We start from the raw sequence: 22,863 nt of genomic DNA, 5'->3' as shown, positions 1-22,863 counted from the left end.
CAGGAAGTACTGATCCAAAGTATTTTATAGTTTCAACATCAGACTATGCACCATTGCTTTAGATGACTGTAGTTTTACAATCTGTGATTTCAACAGTTGCTGTGATAAAAAACCAAGAATCCCTGCAAAAATAGGTATGAAATAGGAAATCAGGGTGGCTGTGTCCAATCTGCTTCCAAAGTTTGAGAAATTGTTCAGTGCCCATTAGTAAACATTTGTGCTTATTTAAGAAAGAAATAAACATACTACTTTTTCAATTTATGTGAAATATTTTCTTAAATGGCAATAAAATTGCTAGGTCATAAATATTTATTGTTTGCTCCTGACTACTTAATTAATACATTCTTGGGTATTCTTTTTTTATAGGGTTGTCTTGAAAATGTTACAAAGGCACCTTCTGGATTTTCCCTGGACCACTCCAGTACATTTCATGGGCTCTGCCTCCTGCAGGAATGCTCACCTCCATGAAGCCAGGACACACATGTTACTTTTTTGGGAGTCCTTCCTGTTTAGCCTATTGAGGACCTGGAGACTCCCTTCCCACTCTTCCTCTCCATTACCTTGCTCCCCACCGCCTGAATCATCTGTCACTTTCCTACACCCGATGCAATGCACCTGCTCATTACATTCACCTGCTGTCCCCAGTGGAGCAGGGATTTTGTCTGTTTTCCTCAGAGAAGTATCCACAGCACAGCTCACTGTTGGTTCTGAGGCTGTACTTACCCTGTGAGTGAATAAATGAGAGGCAGTGATTGGGGCAGGGGCCTCTTTCCTGTCCATTTGTTCACTACACTTTAGATGGTAACTTAGGAAGTGGTGTAGACCAGTGTTTCCTGGGCACAATAAATCAGAATATATTGTGAAGACAAGAAGTAGAAAGAAATGTTAGGTGGAAGAATATGAATTTTCAAGTAGGAGTTGGGCAGAGTGAGAAACCAATCAGGAAAGGGGTAAGTTTGGTTTGCTTGTAGATAACATGTGGAGAAATGCAGCCATCTGCAATGGAGACTGGGCGCTGTTAGATTCGTTTGCGCCGAGACCACCTCCACTACCTGCCCCTGTCCTCCTCTCTCCCGAGGCTGAATGCACCTCCTGTGCCTTCAGTGCCAAGGAAGCCATAGTTTCAGGTCAGAGGAAGGGCTGGGGTGGACCCTGGAAAAGGAGAGGGTGGGTACAGAAGGGGACAGCTGGGAGCAATGAGTTCCTGAGGATAAACAAAAAAGGTCACTTGAAAATGGAACAAAAAAGGAATAAAGAACAAGGTGGAAATCATCTGAAATTCCATTATGCACAGTTTAATGTTAGGGTTTTAGTAGAATCATCTTCAATTTTTATAAAATTATGATCATACACCTTATAATTATTTTAAATGACTAGAGTTTATTTTTCTAGGGCAGGGTTAGAGTTTATAGTGCAGAGTTCTCTCTTACCTGTGTCAGTTAAACCCACTTTTTTTTGCCTCATGTCAATTTGTTTATTCATTTTTATTTTTAAATTTTACTTTAAGTTATTGCATACATGTGCAGAACGCGCAGGTTTGTTACATAGGTATACATCTGCCATGGTGGTTTACTGCACCTATCAATCCATCACCTAGGTTTTAAGCCCCACATGCATTAGGTATTTGTCCTAATGCTCTCTCTCCCCTTGCCCCCCACCCCCTGACAGGCCCCGGTGTGTGATGTTCTCCTCCCTGTGTCCATGTGTTCTCATTGGTCAACTCCCACTTATGAGTGAGAACATTCGGTTTTCTGTTCCTGTGTTAGTTTGCTGAGAATGATGGTTTCCAGCTTCATTCATGTCCCTGCAAAGGACATGAACTCATTCTTTTTTTTTTTTTTTTTTTTTTTTGAGATGGAGTCTCACCACTCTGTCACCCAGGCTGGAATGCAGTGGCGCAATCTCGGCTCACTGCAAGTTCTCTGCCTCCTAGGTTCACGCCATTCTCCTGCCTCAGCCTCCCGAGTAACTGGGACTATAGGTGCCTGCCACCAAACCCGTCTATTTTTTGTATTTTTAGTAGAGACGGGGTTTTGCCGTGTTATCCAGGATGGTCTTGATCTCCTGACCTCGTGATCTGCCTGCCTTGGCCTCCCAAGGTGCTGGTAGTACAGGCGTGAGCCACCGCTCCCAGCCTGAATTCATTCTTTTTTATGGCTGCATACTATTGCCTGGTATATATGTGCCACGTTTTCTTTATCCAGTCTATTATTGATGGGCATTTGGGTTGGTTCCAAGTCTTTGCTATTGTAAATAGTGCTGCAATAAACATACCTGTGTATGTGTTTTTATAGTAGAATGATTTATGATCCTTTGGGTATACACCCAGTAATGGGATTGCTGTGTCAAACGGTATTACTGGTTCTAGATCCTTGACGAATCACCACACTGTCTTCCACAATGGTTGAACTAATTTACACTCCCACCAACAGTGTAGAAGAGCTCTTATTTCTCCACATCCTCGCCATCATATTTATTCATTTTTATTTTCAACTTTTATTATAAAGAGTACACGTGCAGGTTTGTTACATGGGTCAATTGTGGGAGGCTGCGGCTTGGGGTCCCAATAATCCCAGACAGTAAGCATCATACCCAGTGGGTGGTTCTTCAGCCCACGTGCCCCTCCCCACTCCCCTGTCTAGTGATCTCCAGTGTCTGTGGTTCCCATCTTTACATTCATGTGTATTTAATGTTTAGCTCCCACTTATAAACGGGAACCTGCGGTGTGCAGTTGCCTGTTCTTGTGTTAGGTCACCTAGGATAATGGCCTCCAACTCCAACCATGTTGCTGAAAAGAACTTGACTTTGTTGTGTTTCATGGCTGCATGGATTTTCATGGTCCATATGTACCAGGTTTTCTTCATTCAGTCCACTGCTCCTGGGCACTTAGATTGATTCTGTGTCCTTGCTAGTGAGAATAGCACTGCAATGAACATACGGGTCTATTGGACTGAATAAATTATTCTCCTTTAAGTATATCCCCAGCAGTGGAATTGCTGGGTCAAATGGTAGTTCTATTTTTGGTTCTTTCAGAAATCTCCAAACTGCTTTCCATAGTGGCTGAACTAGTACTACTTTGCCTTTTCAGCAAAAGTGTCTAAGTGTTCCCTTTTCTTCTCAGCCTCACCAATATCTGTGGTTTTTTTGAAATTTTAAGGATTGCCATTTTGATGGGTATGGGATGGTACCTCACTGTGGTTTTGATCTGCATTTCTCTGATGATTGCTCATATTGAGCATTATTTCATGTTTCTTGGCCACTTGTAGGTCTTCTTTTGAAAAGTGTCTGTTCACGTTCTTTGCTTATTTTTTAACTGGGTTTTTTGTTCTTGCTTGTTTAGTTGTTTAATTTCCTTGTAGATTGTGCATATTCGACGCTTGTCAGATGCATAGTTTGCAGACATTTCTCCCATTTTATAGACTGTTGACTGTGTTCCTAGTTTCTTTTGCTGTGCAGAAGCTCTTCAGTTTAATGAAGTCCCATTTGGCAATTTTCAGTTTTGGTTGCAATTGCTTTGGGTGTCTTCATCATGAAATCTTCGCCAGGCCCTACGTCCAGAGTGGTATTTCCTAGGTTATTTTCCAGAATTTTTATTGTTTTAGGACTTACATTTAAATCTTTAATCCATATCAAGTTATTTTACATATATGGTGAAATGTAGAGGTTCAGTTTCATTCTTCTGCATATGGATATCCCAGTACCATTTGTTGAATGGGGAGTCTTTCCCCATTGCTTGTTTTTGTTGATTTTGTTGAAGGTTAGATGGCTGTAGGTGTGAAGGTTTCTTTCTGAGTTCTCTATTCTGTTCCACTGATCTAAGTGTCTATTTTTGTACCAGTACCATTCTGTTTTGATCACTGTAGCCTTATATTATAAAGTCGGGCAATGTGATGTCTCTGGCTTTGTTCTTTTTGCTTATGATTGTTTTGGCTATTTGGGCTCTTTTTAAATTCCCAATAATTTTTAGGTTAGATTTTTCTGTGAAAAATGACATTGGTATTTTGATAGGGATAGCGTTGCATCTATAAATTGCTTTTGGAAGTATTGCCATTTTGCCTATATCGATTCTTCCAACACATGAGCATGAAATATTTTTTCCACTTATTTGTGTTGTCTCTGATTTTTTTTCAGCCACGTTTTATAGTTTTCTTGGAAAGATCTTTCATCTCTTTGGTTAGATTAACTATTAGGCATTTACTTTTCTTTGTTGGTTTTGTAAATGCGATTGTGTTCTTGCTTTCATTCTCAGCTAGAATGTTATTGGTGTATAAGAATGCTCTTGATTGTGTACATTGATTTTGTATCCTGAAACTTTACTGAATTGATATGTCAGTTCCAGGAGCCTTCCGACAGGGTCTTTAGGGTTTACTATGTATGGAATCACATCACTGGCAAAGAGACATGTTTGACTTTTTCTTTTCCTATTTGAACGCCTTTTCTTTCCTTCACTTGCCAATGGCTCTGGTTAGGATTTTTCTGTCCCGAGTACACTCTGGTCTCAATCAAATGGGCTGAAGACAGCAATTTCCTGTCCTGTGATCAACAAGTTTATTAAAAGATTCTATGCTGATGGAGCTCTATACCTGTTGTAAGCCAAAATTTCTCCTCTTTGGAAAAACTCTGTGGGCACCCAGGTGACTACACATATTTCCAAATTCTGCCCAACCTGGAGGTCTCCAACCATGGTACTGCCACCTTCAGGCCTCTGGGGGCTACAGCATCCACTGCAGCTCCCCTTCTGCACCTGGGGTTTTCTTCTGAGCCCATTCACTCCCACAACTCTCATTCATTCCATCGTTCCCTCAGCCTCCAACCACCACTTAAATTATGTCAGGCTCACCTAGTGCTACACAGAAGAATCATCCTCTGTGGGTCTGAAAAAGACTCTGGATTCCTGGTAAGTGGGTCCTGGGTCCCCCTGGTTGCTGGAGAAAGTGGTGAGGACCCTTCATGGATGGAGAGGTGAGTGAGGTTTGTGTGGGTAAAAGTGCCAGGCTGAGATGGGGAACTAAAGGATGTGACTTGGGTGGTGGCAGTGAATGGTGAGGAGAGGGGTGAAAAATGTCTGGTGAGCCCCTGGGTGCAAGTGAGTGTCTGCAGCAAAGTGCAGGGGAAAGATCAAGGGCAGAGAACCCTGGCGGTGCTGGAGGGCTTGTGTGGTAGAGAGTGTGTGGGAGCAGACTGTGTGGTTGTTGGCGGAAAGTTGACAAGCAACTTCAGCAAAGTCTCAGGATACAAAATAAACGTGCAAAAATCACAAGCATTCCTATACACCAATAATAGACAAACAGAGAGCCAAATCATGAGTGAACTCCCATTCACAATTGCTACAAAGAGAATAAAATACCTAGGAATCCAACTTACAAGGGATGTGAAGGACCTCTTCAAGGAGAACTATGAACCACTGCTCAACTAAATAAAAGAGGACACAAACAAATGGAAGAACATTCCATACTCATAGATAGGAAATTGTGAAAATGGCCATACTCCCCAAGGTAATTTATAGATTCAATGCTATCCCCATCAAGCTACCACTGACTTTCTTCACAGAATTGGAAAAACTACTTTAAACTTCATATGGAACCAAAAGAAAGCCTGCAGAGCCAAGACAATCATAAGTCAAAAGAACAAAGCTGGAGGCATCACTCTACCTGACTTCAAACTATACCACAAGGCTACAGTAACCAAAACAGCATGGTACTGGTACCAAAACAGATATATAGACCAATGGAACAGAACAGAGGCCTCAGAAATAACACTACACAACTACAACCATCTGGTCTTTGATCTGACAAAAACAAGCAATGGGGAAAGGATTCCCTATTTAATAAATGGTGCTGAGAAAACAGGCTGGTCATATGTAGAAAGCTGAAACTGGATGCCTTCCTTATACCTTATACAAAAATTAACTCAAGATGGATTAAAGACTTAAATGTTAGACCTAACACCATAAAAACCCTAGAAGAAAACCTAGGCAATACCATTCAGGACATAGACATGGGCAAAGACTTCATGACTAAAACACTAAAAGCAATGGCAGTAAAAGCCAAAGTACACAAATGGGATCTGATTAAACTGAAGAGCTTCTGCACAGCAAAAGAAACTATCATCAGAGTGAACAGGCAACCTACAGAATGGGAGAAAATCTTTGCAATCTACCCATCTGACAAAGGGCTAACATCCAGAATCTACAGAGAACTTAAACAAATTTACAAGAAAAAAAAAACAACCCCATCAAAAAGTGGGCAAAGGATATGAACAGACACTTCTCAAAAGAAGACATTTATGCAGCCAACAGACATACAAAAAAATGCTCATCATCACTGGCCATCAGAGAAATGCATATGAAAACCACAATGAGATACCATCTCACACCAGTTAGAATGGTAATCATTAAAAAGTCAGGAAACAACAGATGCTGGAGAGGATGTGGAGAAAGAGGAACGCTTTCACACTGTTGGTGGGAGTATAAATTAGTTAAACCATTGTGGAAGACAGTGTGGTAATTCCTCAAGGATCTAGAATTAGAAATACCATTTGACCCAGCAATCCCATTACTGGGTATATACCCAAAGGATTATAAATCATGCTACTGTAAAGACACATGCACATATATGTTTATTGTGGCACTATTCACAATAGCAAAGAGTTGTCCATCAATGACAGACTGGATTAAGAAAATGTGGCACATATACAACACAGAATACTATGCAGCCATAAAAAAGGATGAGTTCATGTCTTTGCAGGGACATGGATTAAGCTGGAAACGATCATTCTAAGCAAACTATCACAAGGACAGAAAACCAAACACCACATGTTCTCACTCACAGGTGGGAGTTGAACAATGAGAACACAAGGACACAGGGCGGGGAATATCACACACTGGGCCCTATTGGGAGGTGAGGGGCTGGGGGAGGGATAGCATTAGGAGAAATACCTCATGTAAATGGCGAGTTGATGGGTGCAGCAACCGAACATGGCACATGTATACCTATGTAACAAACCTGCACGTTGTGCACATGTACCCTAGAACTTAAAGTATAATTTTAAAAAATTATTTAAAAATTAAAAAATAAATAAATTTTAAAAAATAAAATAAAAATCATATATCAGGTAAGGTACTGGTATTCTGAATATATAATATTGCAACAAAATATAATTACAATTATATATTATATATAATATATAATGTTGCAACTCAACATTATAAAGTGAAATAACCCAATTTAAATATATGCAAGGAATTTGAATAGACATTTCTCCAAAGTAAGACAGGTATACTACACGGTGGTCGCAAAAGCAGAAAATTTCAGGCAGCAGTTTCAGGTGACTAGCACAAGAAATCTGTTGAAATATCTGCAGAGGCTCTGGGCTGATAAGATGCTGAAAAACAGCGTGTGGACCAAGCTGGCTAAGAATGACTGGACCCAACAAGGCCCTGCATTTGACCTAGGTTTCACCTAGGACCTCATTACATGCTGATTAACATACTAAACACACACCAGCCAGCTCCTGAGCAGTTCTGAGAACACTTATATTTAGTGTTAAAATGCGGGGCACCGCAGTTCTGAGAAATCTCTACCTTCTTCCAGGAATTTTCATGAATATTCCACTCCTTGGTTAAAGAAACCCAGAAAGGTGGCAGCCCCAAACTTGCACCTGCTTCTCTCTTGAGTTCCCCTGCACTCCCTTTACTTGACTGTGTACTTTGCCTTTTACAATAAATCTCCGTCCTTTCTCTATTTCCTACTGGTCCTTGAATTCATTTCCCCGGCAATATCAAGAGTCTGGACACTGGCTGGAGTCGAGGTCCCACCGGCGTCTGGGGACCTCCCCTTGCCCGCTGGCATCAGAAGAAGAATGCAAATGGCAGTGAGCCCAGGAAAAGGTGTTCAGTGTTCACAACCCTCAGGGAAATGCCAATCGCACCCACAAGGGGACGCCTCACCCCGCTGAAATGGCTGATCCCGAACACAGTGAGGGTGGAGGGGGTGGGGCCTGTGTTCCTTACTGGGCAGAGAGCAGGAGACGGAGAGTCGGTGGAGTGTGGGGGCTGTGCGCGTGTCCCCCTCTCCCCATTTTCGTGGTGGGGGTTTCTCATTGTTCTCCGGCCCTGTTTCCTTCCTCTCCCTTTCTGCCGCCCTCCCTCCAGTCCTTCTTTTCCACCTATCCCAAGGTTTTCTCCGCCTCACGACGTCCATGCTAGGGCCTCCCAGACCAGCGGAGAAACCAGCAGCCCTGGACCGCAAGCGGCGGGGTCAGGGAGGCGACAACGGGAAGCCCCTGCCGGACCCTGGACACTCAGGACTTAGTGCTGCCCGGGCGCCCTCCCGCAGCAGCCCCAGGGCAAGGAGGATGGGGGGTGTCCTCGCAGGGGCCACACTGTCGGAGCCCCACGGATCCGAGCGGGACGGTGAGGCCTCCACACTGAGCCGGTGGCAAAGTCCCCGCGAGGATGAAGGAGGAACCCCGTGCTCCTCACCCCACCAGGCCCAGCATTTCCTGGCTCCTCCTGTCTCAGGAACCGCCTGTCCCTTGCCGCGACCGGCGAGTCCTTCCGGGTCTTCCTAAAACAGTTTCGTCCCGAGGCTCCGGATCTGGAAGCCCAGGGGCATCGTCCGGCAGCGGGGCACCCACTGTGCGGTCTCCGCCAGCCAGCACTCAGGCCCGGAGCTCGGGGACAGCGGGCGCCCTGGGAGGAGCACACAGAACCATATCAAGGCTTAGGTCCTGTCGAGCTCTAGAGGGTTTAGCAAATTCAGGTCTGTTTCAGACTGTGTCTCTGGTCATAAGGAACCCCCACGGTGCGTGGTGTGCAGACAGCAGGAGCTCAGGCATGTGCGGTCCTCACATTTGAGTGGGGCAGCAGATTGGTGGCTCCAGATGCTGTGTGTCAAGGAGAAGGAGATTCCATCCACTGGAGAAGAGCAGAGGAACTGGGTGTAACCCCAGGAAGGAGAGGCTGCCAAGGACTGTGACGACCCAGAGGACAATACTGGAGTTAATTCCCAGGGAAGGTGCCTGGGTCACAGCCTTTAAGGCAGACGTTGACTGAAGAGACTGTATACAAGTAGGAGGTCAGGTCTCTGGGAACCCTCAGAATACGGCTCAGTCCTGGGGCAATGCCCCTGCCATCCGGCCTCCTGCACATTCCAGATTCTGGCCCTGCCTGGAGCAGAGCTGACTCGGAGACAGGGGTACTGAGCTGCTCCTGGAGTTCCAAGGTCACTGCTGAGCTGGACCAGGAGTGGATGGGGCGGGGCAGGGACAGTCTCATTCAGAGCTTTGGGTACAGCTCCTAGGGTGAGAAGAGGCTGAGAGAGAAGGGGAAAAGAGGATATTGCCTGAGTGGCTGGGGTCAGAATGGGACCCAGGGGCTCTGTCCAGTCCTCACCCTAAGCTAAGCCCTCCACAGCTGCCAGGAACCACTGGGACCCTCACCTGTCTCTGGCTTCTGCCACCACTTCCAGAAGCCCTCATGATAATTAAGACAAGGATACAATTGGGGTTTCCTTTTGAGGATGGCTGCAGGGACCATCCAGGGACTGAGCAGAGGTGTGGGTGCAGCCATGGATCCAGGCATCAATGGTTGGCCACAGATGGGTGTGCTGCAAAGTGAGCTCCACGCATGCATAGACCCCTCCCTTGCCTCCTGCTCCCATGGGAAACACAATTGATCACATTCTAATTGAGCAACAGGAGGCCACTACGGCTTTTTTTCCCTCAAAAGCTGTAAACAGATCTAGTATAGTCTCAAAGACCTCATGCTTCTAGTAGAGAAGCAAAGAAATGTGTGAGCATTTGTCATACAGGGAGATCCGGATATGCAACATCACTGTGGATCCAGGCCTCAGGGAGCAGGAGGGTGTTCCTTCGTGTGGGAAGATGAGGGACACACATGGGAGGGAGTATTTGTGCGCGGCTTGGAAGGATGGCTGGTCCTTGCCCAGGGGGAACAGGCCCAAAGCAAGCGCTGGCAGTTAGTAGCTATGGGGAGCTTTCATTTGAACCTGCTCTGCTGAGTCCCCTGGGCCATCCCCACACCTGGTGGGGCACTGTTCTAAGGGGAGCTCAGGGCCAATCTCTGATGTGCTTTCTAAATCAGCAAGGTGTCTCACAGGTTGTGATTTTAGAGACAAGGTTTTCAATGCTTTGCATTAAAATGCAAAGATTTTAATGAGCAGAGTCTTTTTGCCAATCCGCATTGGGCAGATCCCAGCAAGACATATATTTTTAAGATAATTTTTAAAGCTGTTTAATTTTGGTAAAAAAGTAGAACATAAAATTTACTATCTTAACCAATTGTTTAGTGTACAATATCTTCTTTGAAGCCTCTGAAAACCTGGTGCTTCTGTAATAAAATCTAGCCCCGGGCCAGGCGTGGTGGCTCACCCTTGTGATCTCAGCACTTTGAGAGGCCGTGTCGGGCTGATCACTTGAGCCCAGGAGTCCAAAGCCAGCCTGGGCAACATGGTGAAACCCCGTCTCCACTAAAATACAAAACTTAACCGGGCTTGGTGGCGCGCACCTGTGGTCCCAGCTACTTAGGAGGCTGAAGCAGGAGAGTCGTTTGAATTCGCGAGGCAGAGGTTGCAGCGAACCCAGATCGCGCCGCTGCACTCCAGCCTGGGCGGCAGAGCGAGACTCTGTCACGAAGAAAAAAAAGAAAAGAAAGAAAAACCAACCAACCAAACAAACAAACCTAGCCCAGGCTATAACCACGTCCTCTCGGGATTTGGGATGAGGCCGCGGGGATGGGACTAGGCTTGGGTCTGCGCACAGGACGGTGGGTGGGGGGCACTCTGCAACGCAGGGAGAGGGAAGGCGGGTGTCGCAGGTACAGACGAGGACAGGGAGACCCTGTCGCGGCTGAACACTTCTGTGCATTTTCTTCACCTTTCTGTGCATCGGTATCCACATTGGATTAATACAAAATGAAAAAATTGCGGTGATGATTACATGAGGGGGTCATGGAAAGAAGCCTTTGGCACGACTGGTCCCGGGCAGACAGCCAGCAAAGTCTGACTGGCTGAAGCAGGGGGAAGTGCGCGAGCGCTGCAATAGAAAGTGGGGTAGACTTGGTTGAGCAACTTGGCTGAGAGACACCTGATTGGCTAGCGGCTCAGCAAAGGGGGTGTGTTTCCTCCGAGGGGCGGGGCAGAAGGAGTGCTAGAGTTTAGGGCTTACTGGAGTTTAGGGCTGCATTCAGACAGCCTGCCAGCCGCCAGGTGATCCACGGGCTGGGCTTCGCTTCTGCTGTCCCCTGCGATCCAACTCCCCAGTGGCAGCGGCCGCCAGCCCCGCGTTCCTTCTACGCCTCCCGCTTCTGCTCCTGCTGTCCAGCTGGTGCAGGACCTGGCTGGCCGGTGAGTTCGGGGATGGAGCCTAAGCGGGGCGGAGGCCAACCGTGGGGGGCTGTGGACTGCGGGCTTCAGAGGAGGGGAGGCTTCTGGAAGGACCCGTGCGATCACCCCGGACTGCGCCCCCGCTCAGTTTCCCTCCGCGTCTCCTTCCCCCCGGATCCGCTCCCGGAGGAGGAGCTGGTCAGAGAGGAGGCTGGAAAGGAACCCCCGGAGAGTGGAGGGGCCAGAGGGCTGCAGAGGGCGACGTGGAGCGGGGATCCCTAGTGCAGCCCGGCAGTCCCACCCGCCCTCGGGAAGGAGAAACCAGAGCCCCCAGAACCCGAGCTGGGGTCAGGACAGGGGTGAAGTGGGGTTGCACAGGGACACAATCACAGACACTCCCACCAGCCACCAGCCTGCTCTGTTCTCACCCGCTCTCAACCACACAAACCCTCCAGCACCCCCAGGGCTGCGTGCCCTTTAATTTTTCCCTGCACTTTCCTGTAGACACTCACCTGCACCCAGGGGCTCAGCAGACACTTCCCACCCTCCCCTCACCATCCACTGCCACCACCCAGGTAACATCCTCTTACTCCCCACCTCAGCCCAGCTGGTCACCCCAGAGGTCTCCCCATCCATGAAGGGGCCCTCGCGACCTCTTACACCACGTGACACCTTCTGCCTCTTGCCTGAGGACACACCCCAGCAAACACACCCCAAGCTCCCCACAGAACCTGTGCAGGGGGCATGGGAAGCACCATTTCCTCCAGGATGACCCTGGGAACTCTGGTGAGTAGAGGCACCCACTTCTGCCCTTGGGGCCCAGACCTGCCTGTTCTTCCTACTGGGGCGCCAGCATCATAGAGAATAGTCAGTGTGTAGACAGGGGTCAGCAAAACCTTTCTAGAAAGGGAGGAAGGATGCCCTGTGATCTTTGCAGGCCTTGGGTTCTCCGTCTCAGTGTCCAGTCCTGTCCCTTTGTAGAGCAACAGCAGGCAATGGCAACCTGCAAATGAGGGGGGACCAGATTTGGACCCTGTCCTAGGTTGCTGACCCCAGATGAGGGGATTACAGTGTACCAGCAAATAGTACCCCATCCCCTATGGTGTCATCTCCAAGTGGTGTCTCAGGTGTCAGTTGGAGAGTAGAAGGTGGTCCTACCTTGCCTGTGGCTTCTGGGTGGTGTGGATGTGATGGGAGTGGGGGTCCCATGGTTCAGGGTCTACTCTCCCCTCCTTTGCTGCTGAGTGGCATCTATGGTCCACGGGGGCCATCAGTGACCTTCCCTGAAACCTGAGGTGTAAGCTGAGGGTAAGGGGGTGCAGCCACGTGGTGTCCTGGGAATCGGGGCCAACTGCTTGTGCAGCTTCCCGGTTCCCTGTGGCCCTACTCCTGCCCATCCCAGGAGAACCACCTGTGTCTTCTCACTGCCAGGCCTCTCTTCCTAATGACCTAGAGGGTGAGGAGCCCACCCGTAATGGGCAGCTCTGAGTCTGGATGGTCACGGCCCTTCCATGGCTAAAGGCCCCATCTCTGCCAAGGCCCAGTACTCTACAGGAGATACTTTTTAATGTTGAGATTTCCTTGCTGTGAGTGGCATTGCCTTGCCTCTGAACATTCACATGGAATCTATGTTGTGATTCCCCAATTAGACATGGGAACCACATGTACCTCTAGGATCTTAGGGGGTCTTGGGTCATTGGGCACTTAAGGCAGGTCCAGCCTCGCTCATTCATGGATTGCCTGTGGCTGCCTTTGAGCTTCAACAGCAGAGCTGAGTAGTTACAATGCAGAATATATTCCCTGCACGCCTTTACATGTTTACAAAATTGCCCTTCATAGCAAACTCTAGTGGCCATAAATACGTTTGGAGAAGCCCACAAAGAATCATTGCACTTGCTGCTATGACATCACCGTCATCCCCAAATTCAGACCAGGACCACCGCCCACTTCAAGAAGAGCGTCTCCTACCCCCAACCCTGGCCTTCAGCAATAGGCATCCCTGAGCTTCATCCCATTCTGGTGCCTTCTCATGGGGCCTTCTTTATATGCCAGGTAAACAGGAGTCCTCCAGGCTTCCCATGAGCACAGCAGATGGACATTGTTCTGGATTTTCACACTCAGACCCCTCCAGCCTGGGCACTTCTCTGAGCCTGTGATCCCTCCATCTACTGCCTGCCTTAGATTTTCAGATTTTTCTATTTCTTGCTGTGTGGACCATCCCTTTGTCCAAGGTTTCAGGAAGGCATCCTCATAGTACATGAGCACCACCACCAGGGGCTTTGCCAACGTGTTAAATCCTGTGACCATGACAATTAACTCTTCTTTATCCAACTGGGTTCCATCCTCACTCCATCCCACCATGCACCAGTATCCTCAGGTGCAGCCCCCACACCCTGTCCCACCTCCCACAGTCCACGTGGGCTACTGCTGAAGATCTTCTGCCATCCAGGCCCTTCCTCCTCTAGCAGTCCTGGCACCTCTCTAGCAAGGTCATGTGTTGACCGATGTGGACAGAGGGGCAGTGGGACATGTCTGGGGACGTGTGGTTTCTCAGCAGGCAGAGACCTCCTCTTCCTCCTCTTTGCCCTCATGGAAGTGGGGAGCACTTGCCTTAATCTTGTGGACACCACAGTTCTGGAGGGGGCACTCTTTGCTGGGCCAGGCCAGCCCTCCAGAGGCTTCCTCTTATTGTCACAGTGTGGAGGAGGGGCCCCTCCCCACCCAACTCTCACCTGCCTTTCTCCACAGACCCTCACTCTCTTTGCTATGACATCACCGTCATCCCTGAGTTCAGACCTGGACCACGGTGGTGTGCGGTTCAAGGCCAGGTGGATAAAAAGACTTTTCTTCACTATGATTGTGGCAACAAGAGAGTCATACCCATCAGTCACCTGGGGAAGAAACTAAATGTCACAAAGGCCTGGAAAGCACAGAACCCAGTACTGAGAGAGGTGGTAGACATGCTCACAGAGCAACTACTTGACATTCAGCTGGAGAATTACATACCCAGAGGTAAGTTATAGATGGCCCAGGACAGGAGGGAGCAGATACAGTGGTAGGTTAGAGGCATTTATAGTTTTCATGTAAAAATACAAATAGGAAGGTCATCTCACCCTGCAAGACGTCTAGAGGCAAGGCCAGGATGTGGCAGAGCAAGTAAGACCAGGAAATTGCAAGTGGAAGAGGATGGGGGCTCAATATCTGTCAAGGCCAGAGCTGATCTCTCTCTGATGGGGGCAGAACCCCTCACCCTGCAGGCCAGGATGTCTTGTGAGCAGAAAGCCGAAGGACACAGCAGCGGATCTTGGCAGTTCAGTTTCGATGGACAGATCTTCCTCCTCTTTGACTCAGAGAAGAGAATGTGGACAACGGTTCATCCTGGAGCCAGAAAGATGAAAGAAATGTGGGAGAATGACAAGGATGTGGCCATGTCCTTCCATTACATCTCAATGGGAGACTGCACAGGATGGCTTGAGGACTTCTTGATGGGCATGGACAGCACCCTGGAGCCAAGTGCAGGAGGTAACAGGAGAAAAAGAAACGGGGATCTCAAATGAGATCAGAAATGGGGATCTCAAGAAACTAATTCTTGAGTTCAACTTCAATCATCCCAGTGTACACATTTATGTTAAAATGACCTCCTCGTGGGGTGCTCCTCCTGGGGGTGCTGGCGTGCCTGTGCTCTCCCACCCTCCTCTTCCTTCTCCCTCCTGACTCCTCTTCCTCACTGCACTTGCTTCTGTTCCCCACACTGTGGATTTCTCACCAGCCTCGAACCTGCAGGTGTCACTATTTTCAGGCCTTTCTCCTTAGTGTTCCCTCTTGAGAATCACTTTTCCTTTCCTCCTCTGGTCTGTTTCTGGAAATCCATCAAAACCTCCTCCAAGGCCAGCCTCGAGACCCTCCCCTCCCCCACCCTGGAGCGTCACCTCCTCTTCCGCCACAGCAGGAGGGTGGGCTTTGCTGTCACCTTGCTTCCCTCAGCAGCTCTGTGAGCTCCCTGAGGCCAAGGGACACCCCCTCTCCCTTCCTACCCCAGGAACTGTCCCAGGGGCTGCCCCATAGCAGAGGGGACAAAACCTCTGCCTTCCAGAATGACCTGGGTCAGCAGGAGCTGAGGAGGCATCTCCTCAGATTTGAGGCCTGAACAAGGGTTGTCACTCTTGTGCTTCCATTTCAGCACCACCCACCATGTCCTCAGGCACAGCCCAACCCAGGGCCACGGCCACCACCCTCATCCTTTGCTGCCTCCTCATCATGTGTCTCCTCATGTGCCCCAGGCACAGTCTGACCCAAAGCCATGGCCACCACCCTCAGTCCCTGCAGCCTCCTCCTCATCCTCCCCTGCTTCATCCTACCTGGCTGCTGAGGAGAGTCCTTTGGAGTGACAGGTATGGGGGCAGAATTGGGAGTGGAGCAAAGGGCAGGTGGGTGAGGAGGGAGGACAGGGATGGAGAATTCCCAGAGTCCCACCCCTCGCTATGGCTGGGACCTTCTCATCCTGACATGAGACAAGTGAATGAGACCTTGTGTTGCTTGTTGGAAATGACCTGGGCAGCTCTGCCCTGAGTTCTGATGGATTCTCACCATCAAAGGCCAGGGGGAAAGGCGCAGTGGTGCCATACCAAGGTTCAGGGTCTGTTGAGCTTGAGAAGGTTTAGCAAGTTCAGGCCTGATTCAGAGCAGGTTTCTGTTCAGGAAGGGTGTGTGGCCTGCAGGCAGCAGGAATTCAGACATGGACAGTCCTCTTAATTGGCTTAGGTGCATCATGGTAGCTTTACATGAGGTGTGACAGGGGAAGGGGGATTCCATCTCTGAGGCTAAGAGAGAGATATGTGTGGGCGGCAAGCCACCCAGGTGCCAAGGCAAGAGACTGAAGGCACAAGCTGTTCCAGTATAATAAAGAAAATACTTAAAATAAGAATAGTTGTATTAGACATAGAATATAGACATGATTATCTATGAATATTATCAATCATTAGTCTGTAGTGTTACTCTTTTTTCCAATGTTATAGTAATCTCTGTTCCACAATTATAACCTAGGAAAAACCAGGCCATGCAGAGACAGGAGCTGAAGGGACATGGTGAGAAGTGACCAGAAGACAAGAGTGTGAGCCCTCTGTCATGCCCAGACAGGGCCAGTAGTGGGCTCCTCGGTCTAGCGGTAGCGCCAGTGCCTGGGAAGGCACCTGTTACTTAGCAGACCGGGAAAAGGAGTTTCCCTTTCCCCAGGTGAGTTAGAGAAGACTCTGCTCCACCACCTCTTGTGGAAGGCCTGACATCAGTCAAGCCTGCCCGCAGCCATCCGGAGGCCTAAACGTCTCCCTGTGATGCTGTGCTTCAGGGTCACGCTCCTGGTCCACTTTCATGTTCCGCCCTGTACACCTGGCTCCGCCTTCTAGATAGTGGTAGCAGAATTAGTGAAAGTATTGAAGTCCGAGAAATACATAGAAGAAACAATGACGTAAGCTGTCCTCTCTCTCTCCGCCTCAGCTACCAAATAGCGAAGCACCCCTTGTCTGGTGGACACGTGACCCGCGTGACTTTACCTATCATTGGAGACGACTCACACTCCTTACCCTGTCCTCTTGCCTTGTATACAATAAATAACAGCGCAGCCAGGTATTCGGAGCCACTACAGTCTCCATATCTTGATGGTTCCCTGGGCCCAGCTGTCTTTTCTTCCGTCTCTTTGTCTTGTGTCTTTATTTCTACGATCTCTCATCTCCGCACACGAAGAGAAAAACCCACAGGCCCTGTAGGGCTGGTCCCTACAACTATGAGTGTAATCCCAGAAGGAGGGGGCTGGGAGAGCCTTGGTACACCTAATTGAAAAGGAGGGGGTGCAGGGCTGCCTTCCCACAGAAAGTGGCTTGGGTTCCAGGAATTAAGGTGGAAGGCGAAGAGTAGAGGCTGCACATGAAAAAAATTTTTAAAAAGTCAGTCCCGTGGACCCATGGGGTTCGAGTCCAGACCTTGAGGCAGCTCCCTTGCCATCACCCTCCTGCACACCCCAGATCCTGAGCCCGCTGATGGCCCTGCCAGGAGCAGAGTGGACTCAGACATGGGGGACCTGAGCTGCTGCTTAAGTCCATGGGCACCACTGGGCTGGACCAGGAATGAATAAGGTGGAACAGGGACAGTCACCTTCAGAGCTATGGGTGCTGATTGCAGTGTGAGGAGAGGCTGAGGAAGAAGGGGAAGGAGGAATATTTGCCTGCAGGCCCACCCAATGCCAAGGACACAGGAATACAGAGCCCTCTCTTTGGATGGGCTCCCCCTACCCCTTGCCATGTTTTAGGCCTTCTCATCAGATGGTAGAGAGGGCCTTGAGTGAGGGAGCAGGCCTATCACTACCAGCTTCAGTCCTGCAGGCCCCTCCACTCCATCCCCTGGTCAGGTGCAGGGCCTGGGCTGACACTGTGATTTGACGAAGGAGGAAAGAGGTTGCTCCAAGCTGCAGGTGCCAGGGTTGGGGCTCAAGGGAAAAACGGGTCCTTTAGTGCAGTGGGCTCTGAGACATGGAGTGCCTAGGGAAAGATTGCCCTGGAAAAGTGATCCAGGTTCTCCTTCATCTCTTAAACCAACATTTGTGTCCTTTTTGAAAGTTAAAGATGATACCAAAAAGCCCCTATGAGCAGAGTCTTGATCAAACTCGCCCTTCTGTCTGGCCACCTGCCCACCACCTACTGTGTATGTCCAGTGGCCTCCAGCAGATCATGATGACACCATGGACCCAATAGCTCATTCACTGCCTTGATTCCTTTTGTCAATAATTTTACCAGCGGTTATTCCTAATATCTTATGTTATTTTTTATTGGTGCTACCTGATGGAATTCCTGCAATTAAAGTTCTGGCTGACTAAACAAGATATGTCAACATTTTCTTTCTTCTGCTTTTGTTTGAAAAATCAAGTACTTTTTGAATGATGACCTCTTTCTTCCAAATGATACAGTCAGTAAAACAATCATGTTAGACTTCAGACCCCCAGGGTTTCTTTCCGTGTCCTGAAGGATAATTCTTTATTTAATAGGAAAAAATTATATTAATGATTATTTCCTCAGTAATTTATTGCTCTGTACTAATATTTCAACAAAGAGTTCTATTTCCCAAAAACCTACTGAGTTTAGAATTTTCTTGTATTACCCAGTAGAGAATTAATGTTATTTCATTTTTCCTCCATGATGTGAGTAATAAATGAGTGATTCTGCTAGATTTTGTGTGGAAACAGAGAATCTACAAAACGTGGCTGAAAAAAATCAGGGACAATACAAATACATGGAAAAATAACTTATGCTCATGGGTTAGGAGATACAATATAGCTAAAATGGCCATACTTCCAAAAGCAATTTATAGATGCAACACTATCCCTATCGAACCAACATCATTTTTCACAAAATTAGAAAAATCTAATCTAAAAGTTATTTGGAATTAAAACAGAGCCCAAATAGCCAAAACAATCATATGCAAAAAAAAAAAAAAAAAAAAAAAGCCAGGGGCATCTCACTGCCAGATTTCAAACTATAATATAAGGCTACAGTGATCAAAACAGAATGGTACTGGTACAAAAATAGACACTTAGATCAGTGGAACACAATAGAGAACTCGGAAAGAATCCTTCACACCTACAGCCGTCTAACCTTCAACAAAATCAACAAATAGTGCTGGGATAACTGGCTAGCCATGTGTGGAAGAATGAAACTGAAGCCCTGCCTTTCACCATATAAGTAAAATAACTCGACATGGACTAAAGATTTAAATGTAAGTCCTAAAACTACAAAAATCCTGGAAGATAACCTTGGAAATACCACTCTGGACATAGGGCCTGGCGAAGATTTCATGATGAAGACACCCAAAGCAATTGCAACCAAAACTGAAAATTGCCAAATGGGACTTCATTAACCTAAAGAGCTTCTGCAGAGCAAAGGAAACTAGCAACACAGCAAACAGCCTATAGAATGGGAGAAACAGCCGAAAACTATGCATCTGGCAAAGCTCTAATATCCAGAATCTACAAGGAACTTAAACAACTCAACAAGCAAGAACAAGCAAGGCCTCCTGGGTTTGGCCTCTTCAATTTGGTGTCCACATCAGCCTGGACCTCAGAGAGGGAGTGTACAGGGAAGAGCGCCAAGCATGCCGTCAGTCCTCCACATCCTTTCGCAGCTGGCCCACTCTCTGAGCATTTTCCTGGATCTTGGCTTCAAATTTACCACCAAGCTCCTGGCAGTCAGCCCTGGCCACAGCACTATCCTGGACCATCGTGATGGCCTGGTGGTTGGCCTCCACATCAAGAAACAGATTTGTTATGTCCGGGGAAAAGCCATGCAGGCTTTCCTTTAAGCTCTTTCAGATGGGGCCAAAATGCACTTGCAGGAAGGTGTCCATGTGGGGCAGCAGCACCCGCTCCAAGGATCTACCAGACAACTCCAGCTCTGTTTGATTTGCCACACTGCAGCTGTGAGGTTACTAGCCAGGGCTTTCCACGGGCCTGGTAGGCTGTCACCTGGGGGAATGTCATCCTGGAGATCTCCCAGGAGGGATTCCTGCTGCTCCTGTTGCACTTCAGCCTCATTGATCTCCACAGCCAGGTGGCGTGACTTTAACTTCCTGGCCGTCTGGAGCACCCTGTGGACATGGCTGCTGTGAGTGGATGTAGAATTTCTCTGTTTTGCAAGCAGCTGTGAAGGTAACCAGCTAGGACTTCTGGAAAAGCCTTGTTTTCACAGCCCCTTAATCTCAGGCTGGCTCCCTCTTTGTGCCTTCCCTTGGGGACCCCTGCTGGGTGCCCTCATCTCTCAGTGAGCTACTGAGAGGCAGGTGCCTGCCCAGAGTGAATGTGAAGCTCCTGCAGTTTGATTTGGGCCTGCACTTGGCCTGCCATGGCCCCAGCCTGCTGCCCTGCCACAGCCAGGAGCCATTTCAACCGTTTTCAAATGTACAGGCATCTATTTAAAATGGCAGTATCTGTGCCTGCTCAGGCAATCCTGAACCTTCTTAACCTGAACTTTTTCCTCCTAAAGCAATGACCACTTTAAAAGAGACAGCGTTAGCTTTTGATTGCTATTGTAAGAAATTACAAATTTAGTGGCTTAAAATAACACAAATTTGTTCTCTTACCATTCTAGAGATCTGAAGTTGGAATGGATCTCAATGAGCTAACATCACTGTGTTGTCAGGGCTGTTATTTCAGGAGACTCTCGGGGAGAACATGTCTCCTTCTCCCCTTTTCCAGCTTCTCCAACTGCCCACATCCATGGCTCAGGGCCCATTTCCCCATCTTCAAAGGCAGTTCCATCAGATTAAGTCCTCACTGTGCCCCTCATCTGGTTCTCCCTCTTCCGTCTGCCTCTTCCTCTATAAAGATCCTGTGATTACACTGGAACCCCAGGGAAATCCAGAAAATCACCCCGTTTGCGGGGCAGATGATGAGCAACCTCAACTCCATCTGTAGCCTTCACTCCCCTTTCCATGTAACCCAGTGGAGGGTTCCAGGGATTCACACCAGCATCCTCTGGGATTGGCGGGAGTGGGTGGGGGTGGCAGGCGATTATTCTTTGCAAAACACGTGCCATATAATTTATGTATATATCATTTTTATACCACAAAGATGGGGGAAGAAGCAGAGCAATATTGGAGCAGAGATTTTGCATCCTGTTAAAATTAAGTTGGTTTTAATATGATCTAGGTTGTGGTAAATTAAGATATTAATTGGAATCCCCTGAAATGACTAACAAAATAACTTTTTAAATAAAATATGAAAAAGAGACAATAAACGAAGTAAAAAGATGCAGTAGAAAATATCTGTTTAACACAAAACAAAGCAATAGTGGTGGAATAGATGAAGAAAATGACATAGTGCATATGGAAAACTAAGAAAAGGGCGGCAGACGTAAATTCTGTTCCACCTTAGCAGTAATTCCCTTACATGTCAAAGTGATAAACATTCAAAAGAAAAAGCAAAGATTCTCAGAATGCATTTTAAAAATGATTTAAAGATACAATGTATATCCAAAGATACAAGTAGTTTGAAAGTAGACATATGGAAAAGATAAAACACATCCATAGTAAACAAAGACAACTGAAATTGCTATTAATAATATCAGGCAGAATCATCTTCAAGACAAACAATTTTATAAACACTCTAAGAACCAATCAACGAAAGGGAAACTCACAAGGAAAATTAGAAAATACTTTGAGATGAATGGAAACAAATACACAGCATACTATGATTTATAAGAAGCAGATAAAGCAGCACTTAAAGGAAAACTTACTGCTGTAAATGCCAGTATACTGAGAAAGAACAGGACAAAGAAAGGATTATGTCAAATTAATAACTTGATATTTCACTTTAAGTAACTCAAAGAGCAAAGCGACCTAAGCCCCAAATAACAAATGGAAGGAAATAAAAATCGGAGTGTAAATAAATGAAATAAAGAATAGAAAAACATTGGCGAACTCAATAAAGCCAAAAGTTGGTTCTTTGAAAAGATCAACCAAATTGTCAAACCTTAACCTAGAATGACTAGGTAAATGGTGGAGGGATAAAACTCAAATGACTAATACCAGGAATGAAAGAAGTAACATCCCTACCAACTTTACAGAAACAAAAAGGATTATAAGGGAATACTATGTACAACTGTATGTCAATGAATTCGAGAACCTGGATGAAATGAAATCTTTCTTTTCCATTTATTTTCCAGTTATTATTGAGCCACTTTTGATTGTATCCTCCCCTCTCTACCAGAAAGGACAAAGGTTGATCACCAAAGACAATTTCAGACTCTTGTCAGGCCTAGGGATAGCAGCAGAGGCACCACAAGCTTCTCTGATGCCATAGATTGGCCTTCCCATGATCTGCCACTTCTCTAGACGTTTATTGTTTTCTGTTGAAGATGCTGGAGTTCTAAGCCAGCACTTTAAGGATTACTTGTTTTCTCCAGGTGTTTCCTGTGTATATACAAGAGATGATAGATAGATAGATAGATAGATAGATAGATAGATAGATAGATAGATAGATAGATAGATAGATAAACTCCTGTTTATTTTTTTTTTTCATGAAAATCATTTTTCCTCCCCGCAGTACAAAGGCTTGTCAAATGCACACTAATGAGCAGCTGATCTGACTCCTCCAACCGATGAACTCTGTGCTTGGCTCTGTTTGGAAACACACTGAGGAGCCCGGCCTCTTTGGCTGCCACAGGATACATTTCCAGAAACACCTGTTAGGCGTCTGTGGGTGAGGAAGGCATCAGGCCTTCCTACCTGAAGCCTTATTGACTCCTGCAAGTGCTAAAGAAACCCCTGGGGACAGGCTAGGCTGCCTGTTCCTACTGGATTTTAGGCCTGGAGACTTCTGGTGGGGGCAGCCCAGGCAGGGAAATCAGGAGCTGTGGACAGGGAGTGGAGGAGATCAGGAGGGGATGGCAAGACCCGCAGCCTGACCCCAGTCCCCAGTGCCCTCTAGCAGCAGAAATAGGAAAAGGAGGTTGAGGGCAGGCAATACTGCAACCTCCTG

At 47.3% G+C, this 22,863-nt stretch overlaps 1 protein-coding gene across 1 annotated transcript; it reads left to right on the top strand.

Annotated features, from left to right (window-relative positions):
* The first annotated feature begins 10,754 nt into the window (after positions 1 to 10,754).
* Positions 10,755 to 17,032, top strand: RAET1G (retinoic acid early transcript 1G). The gene is made up of 6 exons (XM_063707353.1): positions 10,755 to 10,910; positions 11,198 to 11,366; positions 14,094 to 14,357; positions 14,586 to 14,867; positions 15,526 to 15,736; positions 16,389 to 17,032. Exons 1-6 carry the CDS (start codon positions 10,755 to 10,757, stop codon positions 16,438 to 16,440), a joined length of 1,134 nt encoding a protein of 377 aa, XP_063563423.1. The 3' UTR covers positions 16,441 to 17,032.
* Positions 17,033 to 22,863: the final 5,831 nt, after the last annotated feature.

Source organism: Gorilla gorilla, chromosome 5 (genome assembly GCF_029281585.2).
Source record: "Gorilla gorilla gorilla isolate KB3781 chromosome 5, NHGRI_mGorGor1-v2.1_pri, whole genome shotgun sequence".
NCBI classification, from domain to species: Eukaryota; Metazoa; Chordata; class Mammalia; order Primates; family Hominidae; genus Gorilla; species Gorilla gorilla.
The sequence above is the reverse complement of the archived record's forward strand: the minus strand, read 5'-3'. Positions and strand labels throughout refer to the sequence as shown.

What these genes read in the sequence shown, in the direction of transcription:
- RAET1G (XM_063707353.1), top strand. Translation starts at nt 10,755, where the DNA reads ATGGGACTAGGCTTGGGTCTGCGCACAGGACGGTGGGTGGGGGGCACT. An exon ending in CTTCACCTTTCTGTGCATCG is followed by an intron (nt 10,911 to 11,197) that starts GTATCCACATTG and finishes ACTGGAGTTTAG; the next exon opens with GGCTGCATTCAGACAGCCTG. An exon ending in AGAGTCCTTTGGAGTGACAG is followed by an intron (nt 15,737 to 16,388) that starts GTATGGGGGCAG and finishes ATTATAACCTAG; the next exon opens with GAAAAACCAGGCCATGCAGA.